Genomic DNA, 12,228 nt, shown 5'->3' with positions numbered 1-12,228 from the left:
CACTTGACGTGGCTTTTCAGTTGCTTTAACACGCAAGCGCACATGAATTATGAGTTATGTTTGTACTCTGCGAAAAACACTGGTTGTCACTGCGATCAGTGGCAAACAGACACGTTTCGTCTCTGTATCGTAGATTACAAAAGCGTTTTCATGCTATACGATATAATACTATGAAGTGGAAAGACTCGATATAAGAAATTGTAGAATCAGTCTCTCAAAATGTTTGCCAACAAGTATTACGAACACGACATAGAGAATGCTTTCATGATGAATCGCTTTTTCTTTCGTTTATTAGGCATATGGCCATTTCCACGCACGAATTCCCTTCTTCCGGAGTTATTGGAGACGGTCGTGCTGATCTTCATGTGTTTCGCGTTTCTCTTCTGCGAATTAATCCCGATTATACTCTATGTATTTATGGTGCTGACAGACGTTCGTTTGAGGTTCAAAATCATGGCTAGCGGAATATTCACGATAATAGAAATCATTAAATATGGTTATACCGTGCTTTACAAGAATGAAGTGCGAAATTGTTTAGTACTGGTTGATGAGGACTGGCGAAAGGTCATCAATCCAAATGATCGCATCTCTATGATTAACAGAGTCAGAACTAGCAAACGTCTAATTATGATTTGCACCATATTCGTGTACCTGACCGGCATGGGTGTCCGAACGATCATTCCTTTGTCAATAGGGAAAATTGTTACTCCTCAAAATATCACTATCAGACCACTGCCGTGTGCGGCATATCTCGTTATACTTGATGTGCAGCATAGTCCAGTTTATGAAATCGTATATTTCATACAATTTGTAGCGGGATTTGTAAAGTATACGATTTTGGTGACAACCTTTGGTTTCGTGACACTTTGCGGGATGCATTTTTGCGCACAGTCGGACATACTTGTGACGTTAATGAACGATTTCGTGAACGAGAGTCAACCGAAATATTTGGACAAGAAATTAGCCAATATTGTGGAGCATCAAATTAGAATAAGGAAGTGAGTCTTTCCTTGCATATAATAATCATATCAATCGCTGATTTTTTAATATAATTCTAACATATTCACACATTAGAAACTATATCACAGCTTAATACGCGATAATACGTTCTACGCAAATGGGTAACGTGTCATCAATTATTAAAGATGTATAGAATTAGCAATTAATAATTTTTGTTTGAACCAGTTTTCATAATTTTCTCACAATACGTTTTAGCTTCTTACGATTGCTGCAGAGCATCACGCAGTATCCAAGTTTAATAGAAATCCTGGGATCTACCGTGATGTTATGCTGTGTAGGATTTTATATTATCATGGTACGCAAAATTATTTACGTAACAATAAATTTTAAGGAAAAAATATGTTTACATAAACGTGACAAGATACATTACGTTATAGTTTCACGTTCAATAAAAAATTAATAAGTGTTCAATTTACAGGAATGGGAAGATCATAATGTTTTTCGTTTAAGCATATATTTCAGTGGATTAACAATGTTCTGTTTCAACATATTTATTTATTGCTATATGGGCGAGCAAATCATCGAGCAGGTATGTGTTACCGAAACATTTGTCGTTATTGGTGACAGTAATCGTGAAATATATCACCAATAACACAAAGAGGGACATTAGTAGTATGGTATTCTTTTTTCATTCACACCACTGACGTTTATAATTAATTAATAAAAATTAGGGAGAAAAAATAGCATTAACAGCATGCACTTTGGAATGGTACCGTCTTCCGGATGTAAAAGCACGAGCATTGATTTTACTTATATCTATTTCCGAAAAACCATTAAGACTCAAAGCAGGAAATTTCATTGATCTCACCCTTAGAACGTTTGGCAATGTAAGTGACACAACTGTTCATCTAAATTTATTTAATAATAAAGTTAATATCATAAAAATGATTTCTACGGGAAAGAATAACGGGAAGGAATAATTAATACAGATATGCATTTATTTTAGGTTGTTAAGATGTCCGTGACATATTTAAATCTTCTTCGATCAGTTGATTGAATTTTAAGAATTAATCGTAAATGTATCGATAGCAGTAAAGAAGGTAGCAATAAATATTTGTAACTATAAAGTGAAAATAATAATATAATTAAATATTAAATTTCTTTTTCAAATATTATTGTTCCAAATAAAACATATTGAAAACGTTTAGAAATGTTCATAATTATATTCAGACTTTATTGTATAATTTTTTATGTAAAATTTTTTTTTCATTCAATTTTTTATGAATATGCATATAAAATAACATAAAATATTTAAATAAAATCCTATTACGAAATTCATTAAAAAATGTAGCAAGAAACATCTATTAGATGTCTGTGATATTATATGTCAAAACACGAAGGGATCATTTTAATAATTACCGGAAGAAAATTATTTCAGGTACTTTATGATTATTTATTCTAATGCACAGATTGCTTTATTTTTTAGTATAATTAATATGTCCCAATATCTAATCTTCAGGATTCAGAACGTGAGGTATGCATACTTTTTAATAATGTCATATCGTAAGTACTATGATAAATATATTAAACTACAAAACCGAAGTTGCTCCATAGATTAATATATTAGCGTTATTAAAACTTGTACTATTATTATTGATAAGCATGGATGAAAGAAAAAAATTAATACAATTTTATTATTTGCAATATTACTTACGAATGATTATTTTAATGCTGACTTTTTGCTACATAGAAGATAAAATTTTCTAAGAAATACAATCAATATGCAGTGTTTGTTTAAACCTTAACTCTACCATATAATTCCTTATCTTTTAAAAAATTAACCCTTGCATTCAAGTTCAAGTTCCAAATAGGAAGGCTGCATTAGTCATCATATCAAAGTTTTTTCTTACCATTGTCATGATGTGAAATACTGATTCAAAAAAAGTACGTGCGCGTATAAGGTTTTCGCATGCATACAAGTCGATTTCAACTTTGTAACGATCAATAGCGATCGAGTTTGCAACTTATAAGCATTGGGGCGCAGCAAAATATTACCAGTAACTTTTTATTTATTATCGGGGACATTAGATCTTTTATAATTCCATTATGCACTTTTTTTTAGAAAAGTATCCAAATAAATTACTAGCGGGACATAGAATACATCACCAAACAAAGTCATTTTCTTCTACGAATATTCGGCATTTGGCCTTTGCTTGAAGAGATTTGATCGTCGTTGAAATAATCTGTAAGATTCTTCTGATAATCGTTTACTGTATCCTTATGTGCTTCGACAGTATTCCCAGTATACTATAATATATTTTATTTGTTACCGAGGAAGAACCGCGTATTAAATTGAAGATGATCGCTCCTACGGTCTACTCGTTTACCGCGCTTGCCAAGTATGGTGCTTTGGTTGCTTGCGAAGTTCTTCGCGGTATCAAACGCGAGAGACATCATGATGGAGAAGACGAAAACCGGCAGGAGCATATTCACTATTTGCTGTGCCTTCCTATACTCCGCCGGTTTCTCCTATCACACAATCGTGCTGTTATCACAGGGAAAAATCGTTACCCACAATAATGTTACGATCAGGCCTCTGGTATATGCAGGTTATTTTGTTCTGTTCGGCGAAAAGCGCAGTCCCGCTTACGAGATCCTGTTCTTGTTACAGTTCTTCGGCGGATTTGTCTTGTATACCATCACGATCGTGACGTACGGATTTGCTATGCTTTTCGTCATGCACGTGTGTGCACAGATGAAGATTTTAATGATATTAATGGAAGAGCTTGTCGACGAGCGAGTTTACAAAGAGAAAAATCGAGCGGACGAGAAGTTAGCAGTAGTAGTCGAACGTTAGATATGGATTCGAAAGTGAGTTCGCTCCCCTTACCATTTTTATTAATTTTATGCTTTATTTGTATTTCATTACTTTCAGTTTTCTACATCTGGTGGAAGACACGACGTAAAAAAGTAGTTTGTTTGAAATATTAGGAAATACAAGGATGTGGAATACTTTAGCTTGATGATAGGCAGAACGTTCAAATCATGATAAATAAAATTTTCCAATCTATTGTATTACTGCAATATGTATACGTACCACATTCATTGACCGATAATTTGTCACGGGAATCTAATTGCTGAGTGTATGTTAAACACGCAGGAATGGCAAGATGGAAATATCGCGAAATATATTTTGAACAATTGTCGATTAAACAAACATAATGATTATCGAAACAAAAATGCAACTTGTTAATCATTCACAATAGAAAGTGCAGTAGGTATAATTAGATAATAATGTGAGTTCCACGGTGATGTGCTGTACAAAATGATAAGTTTTTCACGATAATATGATATATTCATTTATAAAACATCTAATAACGTATCTTCTGAAACAAAATAAGATGCTCTCTAAAATGTATAAAAAAAAATTGATATAATTTGAAACGTATGATTTAAATTACTTAACGAACTAATCTCATATAAAAGTGAACTTTCTGTATTGATTAACTACATACATATCTACAAAGGTTAAACTAATAGAAAAATTCTCGTAGAAATCAAAACTGTTAGCTTCACGGTCAACATTATGATTGTAAGTTAGATTTCACAAAGAAAGAAAGTTAAATGTAATGCTTTTCCTATAAAAGTCAATGCATATAAGCGGATAAGAATACATTTCATGGAAAATAATCCTGTCCCCAGCGAACCACTCTACCTATAAACTGTTTCTGCTTCTGTTCTCTCTTCTCATGCAGATTTGAATTTTTTAAATGCGCAAGCATATGCGCGAGTTGGCTTCACCTTCGACGACTGGTGACGATTCAGTTCGCATTCAGTTCGCATTCAGGTTTTGCATTAAGTAAACGGATAAAGCTCGAGAGTATCGCAAAATATTTGTCAAAATTCAGAAATGCCGCAAAATAAGCATCACCAGAACGATATTTTGTACATTACGCAACCAACTCGCAACATTTTGCTCGCGCTCGGTGCTTGGCCTTCCATCAGTAAAGGAAGATCAGTATATTCAAAAGCCCACAATCTTTTACTAATCTGTATATCCTACACTTTTCTCTCTAGTGATCTTATACCTGGTGTCCTTTATTGGTTGATGGCAGAAACAGCGCGCATTCGACTGCAAACGATCCCTCTTCTTCTCTATGACTTCATGTCTGCCAGTCAATACGGTATTTTCATATTTCGCTATGACAAGCTCAGACGATGCCTGAAACATGTCGAGGAGGATTGGAAAAACGTTCTAAGCGCAGAAGCACGGAACATTATGCTGAAATCTGCGAGAACGGGCAAACGCCTGGTTACAATCTGTGCAATCTTCATGTACAGCGGCGCCTTTACTTTTCGAACAATTCTGCCGTTATTCCAGGGAAAGTTCATCGATCAGAATGTCACCATAAGACAATTTGCCTGTCCGGGTTATTTCTTTTCCCTCGACGTGCAAGTCAGCCCTGTTTACGAGACGGTCTTTGTAATCCAGTGTCTAACAGGATTTATTGCAGTTTCGATCGTGACATGTGCATGCGGTCTTACCGCAATTTTTGTGGTACATGCTTGCGGCCAATTGAAAATCTTAATCGGTTTAATGAGAGAACTCGTGCAGAAACAATGGCAAGAGGAGCGTGAAATGGATATGAAGCTAGCTGAGATAGTCGAGCATCAAACAAGAGTGCGCAAGTAAGTCCGCAATTTGCGAATGTTATTTATGCTTTTAATTTTAGTACTCGCTCCAATTAACGTGTGCTTATTAATATTGATATTTATTACCGATGAAAATTACTAACCTTCTATTTTCTCATTTTATTACGAAAATTTATATATTATACATATTTACATATTTACATATTATTATTTATTAGTCTATGTTTCAATTGTCACCCTCGGTAATTGTATTTCAGTTTTTTACGGTTAGTGCAGCATACCTTACAGGAAATATATGTGGTGGAATATCTGGTGAACACAATAACTATTTGCCTTTTAGTGTATTTTATGTTAGTGGTTCGTAAGTTGGCCAATTATTGTTAATAACGAAATAAATTAAATATTTTAACATAAAATAAAATAGAAAAAGATTCGAAAATTCAATAACTTCTTATGATTAAAAATTCTTATTTGAACTGGAATTTTCGTAATAATATATTTCGTTAACAAATAGTTACTTCAGATTTTAGTTAGTCATAATAATAAATTACTTAATAATAATATAATGATACGAAACACTTATGCATTTATAGGACTGGCAAAATAGGAATATACCAACTTTATGTACTTATTGTATATGTATTGTAAATGTGACAACTCACATGTTTCTATTTTGCTACACTGGTGAACAACTTACAGGCCAGGTAAGATTTATAGATATTAATGTAGTCCAATTTTTAGAACACAAGCAATAATAATAAAATTAGCAATAACAATGTTCCATGATTAAAATAACTTATTATCAAATTATGTGCAATCAAAATTGCACATTCTATTTTAATCAAATTTTGAAAGAGTTTCTACTGCGTGCTAAAATAAGTTTTCTAAATATTTTTATGAATATATCGTGAAAAGGAAACAAGGAACGTGTTGCAATATCCTTGAAATAGCAAATGAAATTATGATACAAACACATTTTATGGCCATTGCTACGTGATGATAAATCCAATGATAGGCGGAAAAGGTAGCCATTGCATCCTGCGGGCTCGAATGGTATCGTCTTCCGGACAAAAAAGCGCGTAGTGTTGTATTGCTGATTATTATGTCTAACGCGCCAACCAAGATCTCTGGAAAGTTCATCGATCTCTCGCTCAAAACATTTGGTGATGTAAGTAAATTACTTGTTTCTACAAAAGATTGTATAAACACATTGTAGCTTTTTATAAAGTATGCTGTTTATGTTTTAATTATAGTAGCGTTAAACGACATTAATGTGTTTTATCTATAAATTGCAATGAGATAATTTAGAATTCTTTTTTATATAATGAGTATCATGTCATTTACATATTTTAATTTTACTAAATGTATGCTTGTTACTTGCAACGGCGGTAAATACGGTTAATTGAAAATAAATTAGAGAAGAAAATAGTTGAAAATGTTTTAGGTCATGAAAACAGCGGGAACGTTTTTTAATATGCTCCGAAATGTAATCGATTGAATCATTAAATTTTAATAGTTGAAATTGTAACGTTAGTTATTTCATACCATTATATTATATGAATCAATTGCATATGTGATTCGAATACGAAATCATATGTATTGAAATGTAAAGGTAATACAAATATGTCATTTAATTATATACAGAGTATTCAGTAATTACCGTAATGCGAAAATTGCAAATTGGTAGATTTTTCAATATGAAATTTTGTTTTATTGAATAATTCATATCTCATTAAATGTTTATTAACACATACTTTATTTGTAATAAGAGGATAAATGTTACTATTTTGACGAGATTAAAAAATAATAATTAATATTTTAACTCATACATATGAACCAGAACATTTAACACATATCAAACAAAACTATTTCTTCCTAATAGGCATTATGTTGCAATTCCATGTTGCGAAGACATGAAGATAAATATAAACGTTTTCCTAGTTGATATAAAGTTTGAAGAACAAATACGAATACTTTCTTTAGAATACAATCGTCCCTCTCGACAAGCAACTTTCCTTGCAAACTCTATCGCTATACTTATGCTAGTCTCTGTTCTCCATGCAATGATTAAATTCTTATTGCGTGCAAACTCATGTTTTGACTGTCAGTTTATTTCACGATCAATTATTATTTTTCGCCATCAGTAGTGACTCATAACAAGAATTAAGTAATAAAAAAAATATTTTATATAATGGTAACGGATGTGTCAAACTACAATTCAATACTTTAATTAAATATTTAAGTTTCAATTATCAAAATTTTAACGCTACATATATTGTACATATATACTGAAAAAAAATACTAAAGTTTAATAAATATTTGTTTCAATAATACTAACGAAATTTTTACTTAATGTAAATATATATTCATTTGATTTAGGCATAATTTTTTATTTTGAGTAAATATTTATTTACTGAAAGTAAATATTTTGTTAGTACTATTGAAACAAAAAACATTTATTAATATTCAGAAAATTGTTTTTAGTATATACAATAATATTTCTAAAAACAGTGGTACATATGTATCAAATGTAGATTAATGTGATGTAAATATATCTCGTACATACTTGAACGTCTTATTATTCTATTATAAGATATATGTAATGTGAACATAATTTTTATGGCAAATACGATATTATGACAGAGACAATACCGAGTTTACCAAACAGGAAAAAACGAAGTTACACATCATAACTTTCCTGATAACTCGTGAGGGAAAGTTGAAGCATAAATATACATTTCATGGAAGACAATTTCGACCCTTGATGCGAATGATTCCATTTACAAGCCTTTCTGCTTTTCTTTCTTCTCATGCGACATTTAAATCTTTAAAATGCGCAAGCATATGCGCGAGCGACAAGTTGACTTCGCGGTCAGCCTTGTCCTTCAACAATCGGTAGCAATTCAGTTCGTGCTTAGGTTTCGCATTAAGTGCACGTTACGTGGACGGATAAAACTCGGAAGTATCGAAGATTAGTTAAAGTTCACAGAGAAATGTCGCAAAATAAGCATTATCAGAACGATATTATGAACGACATTACGCAACCAACTCGTAACATTTTGCTCGCACTTGGCGCTTGGCCTTCCATCAATAAAGGAGAATCCATACACTCGAAGGTTCACAATCTCTTGCTAATCTGTATGTCCTATACTCTCCTCTTTAGTGACCTTATACCCGGTATCCTTTACTGGTTGATGAAGGCAACAACACGTGTTCGACTGCAGATGATCCCTGTTCTCCTTTATGACTTCATGTCCGCCAGTCAATATAGCATCTTCATATCTCGCTATGATCAACTCAGGCGATGTTTGAAACACGTCGAGGAGGATTGGGAAAACGTTCTCAGCGTGGATTCACGAAACATTATGCTAAAATCTGCGAGGATGGGAAAACGTCTGGTTACGATCTGCGCACTTTTCATGTATAATGGCGTCATTACTTTCCGAGCAATCTTACCGTTGTTCCAGGGAAAGATCGTCATCGATCAGAACGTCACGATAAGACGTTTTGCCTGTCCGGGTTACTACTTTTCCCTCGACGTACAAGTCAGCCCCGTTTACGAGACGATCTTTATAATCCAATTTCTAACAGGATTTATTACAGTTTCGATCGTGACATGTGCATGTGGCCTCACAGCGATTTTCGTAGTACATGCTTGCGGTCAATTAAAAATCTTAATCGGTTTGATGACAGGACTCGTACAGAAGGAATGGCAAGAAGAATATGAAACGAATAAGAAGATAGCTGAAATAGTGGAGCATCAAATAAGAGTGCGCAAGTAAGGCAGCAACTTGGTAACATTATCATAGTTTAGCATTTACGGTAAGTCGGGGGAACATGCCCTGTCAGGCAAGATGCTATTTATTAATAATTTCCATGTTTATGCATAGATGGTATTAGTGATATGCTGAGTTTATTCGTTTGTAAGCCAGGGACGATACGACTAGAACTCGCTGTTTATATTTATTTTAAGAAATTATGAATTTATCAAGGTAAGTTGATAAAGTTCTGTTCTAATCATATTTTACATGATATTTAAAATTCACGTTAATCCTTTGTAGATTTTATTTCACAAATACGCAGTGGATTACATTATTTAGCACCAAGAGTAAATTTTATTATATATTAAGTGATTATATATAACAAAAGCACGTGGTTGATATAGTCTGATAATATGTTTTCTAATCTTATTGGGTAAGATACCACAAGGGGCAAATTACTTTAAAAACAAAAAAAACAAAGAATAACTTTATCTTCAAACAGTTTTTAAGTAGCAAATCCGAAGACACGGTAGTGTATCGGCGCTAAGCATGAAGCGAGACATTGCCGTGCCTCCCTTATGCGAGCCGGCGCGGGCGAGTTGCGCCGGATCAAGATTATCGGATCTCAATAACGGATGTTTGGTTGATATAGTCTGATAATATGTTTTCTAGTCTTATTGGGTAAGATACCACAAGGGGTAAATTACTTTAAAAACAAAAAAAAAACAAAGAATAACTTTATCTTCAAACAGTTTTCAAGTAGCAAATCCGAAGACACGGTAGTGTCTCGGCGCTAAGCATGACCCGAGACATTGCCGTGCCTCCCTTACGCGAGCCGGCGCGGGCGAGTTGCGCCGGATCAAGATTTTCGGATGTCAATAACGAATGTCCCGTTCAAGTTATAAGTACACTTAATCGATAGCTTACACTCCAATTGTATTATACGTGTATTTATTACAATTCGACTAACACAAAAAATGACGATTATTATACAATCGGTAAACTTTATTATTATGAAGGATCTAGATATGTGAGTGAGTAAAGTTTCATTGTTGCTTGGCGCGGGCGAGTTGCGCCGGATCAAGATTTTCGGATGTCAATAACGAATGTCCCGTTCAAGTTATAAGTACACTTAATCGATAGCTTACACTCCAATTGTATTATACGTGTATTTATTACAATTCGACTAACACAGAAAATGACGATTATTATACAATCGGTAAACTTTATTATTATGATAAAGAAGGATCCAGATATGTGAGTGAGTAAAGTCTCATTGTTGCCAAAAAATGCAACAGATGACTCAAAGAAGACCCAAGAGGATGAAGACTGTTTACAGTTTGTAAGGAACAATTATTTTCTATTTTATTGTAGTCGAAAAGTGTTGCATATTTTTATCTTTTATTTACTACCTAAAGGCTGTTTACTTTAAGAAATGATTTTTTATTACTGCTATTAAAAAGAGTAGCATATAATAGTATATATTTTATTTTTCATTTACTATGTACTTAGATATCGTTCACTTTCAAGAAAAGTAGAGAATAACTATTAATAGAATTTTTAATATTTATATATTATATATTATGTTTTATTTAGTTAAGATGTTAGGGAATCTTACTACAGATCTCGTAACATCTTACCCAATAGGTTGAGTAAGATGCTACTTAGGAAGGTTTTTATTTTTTTATTGTGAAAAATTCTTGCAAGACTTGCAAAACTTACATTTTTATAATTGAACAGCAATAAATAAGAATAATCAAACTTTTTATTGATTTTATTTTCTTTTATACATCGAGAATGGTTGAAAAAATATCGCGATCCAAAGTTAACTATGGCATCTTCCTCCGACTTTCCTTATACTGATAAACATACGTTTATAATATGTTAATAATAATACTTATTGACAATGCTTGGTAAAAATTCTTATTTTTCAATTCTCTCATATTTTATTGATATTTACTTATTTTTTTATTAGTTTAAGGAGCGTTAATAGTCATCATTGATAATTACACATTTCAGTTTTTTACGGTTAGTACAACATACCTTACAGGAAATATATATGCTGGAAATTGTGGTGAATACAACAACAATCTGTTTGTTAGTGTATTTTATGTTAATGGTTCGTAAGTTTGCCAATTAATTTTAATAACGGAACAAATTAAATATTTTTGGATATTAAAATGAAAAATTGAAAATATAATAAATCGATAATTATTTACAATTTATAATTTTTTACTTAATTTCAAATTCTCATAATAATGTATATTTTGTTGACAAAAATAATCATTTCAGATTTTAAAGTTAATCAGTAATAATTTAATAATATTATGATTACATAAAGTACTTATATTTGTAGGATTGGCAAACTAGGAATATAGGAACTCTATGCTCTTATTTGATAATCATTATAAATTTGATAATTCACATATTTCTATTTTGTTATACCGGTGAACAGCTTACCGGCCAAGTAAGTCTCATGAATATTAATATGTTCATTTTTTAAAACACAAGTAATAATAATGAAGATAGCAATAATAATGTTCCATAATTACAATAACTTATTTTCATATTATTTGCAATTAAACCGCAAATTCAATTTTACTTAAATCTTGAAAGAGTTACTGCATGCTAAAATAAGTTTTATTAAATATCTTCATGAATATATCGTGAAAAAGAAACACAGGGAACGTGTTGCAATATCCTTGAAATAGCAAATGAAATTATGATACAAACAAATTTTATGGTCATTGCTACGTGATGATAAATCCAACGATAGGCGGAAAAGGTAGCCATTACATCCTGCGTGCTCGAGTGGTATCGTCTTCCGAATAAAAAAGCGCGTAGCATCGTATTG

At 32.3% G+C, this 12,228-nt stretch overlaps 1 protein-coding gene across 1 annotated transcript in view; it reads left to right on the top strand.

Annotated features, from left to right (window-relative positions):
* Positions 1 to 219: 219 nt before the first annotated feature.
* LOC108726799 (uncharacterized) overlaps positions 220 to 12,228 on the top strand; it is a 22,405-nt gene continuing 10,396 nt past the window's right edge. Inside the window, 7 exon segments of the mRNA XM_018454569.1 lie at positions 220 to 998; positions 1,216 to 1,315; positions 1,439 to 1,549; positions 1,692 to 1,847; positions 3,386 to 3,831; positions 5,038 to 5,649; positions 8,603 to 9,391. Of these exon segments, the coding sequence (XP_018310071.1) occupies positions 220 to 998; positions 1,216 to 1,315; positions 1,439 to 1,549; positions 1,692 to 1,847; positions 3,386 to 3,831; positions 5,038 to 5,649; positions 8,603 to 9,391 (2,993 nt within the window).

The sequence above is a fragment of the Mycetomoellerius zeteki genome, unplaced genomic scaffold (assembly GCF_001594055.1).
Source record: "Mycetomoellerius zeteki isolate Tzet28-1 unplaced genomic scaffold, Tzet1.0 scaffold438, whole genome shotgun sequence".
NCBI lineage: Eukaryota > Metazoa > Arthropoda > Insecta > Hymenoptera > Formicidae > Mycetomoellerius > Mycetomoellerius zeteki.
The sequence above is the reverse complement of the archived record's forward strand: the minus strand, read 5'-3'. Positions and strand labels throughout refer to the sequence as shown.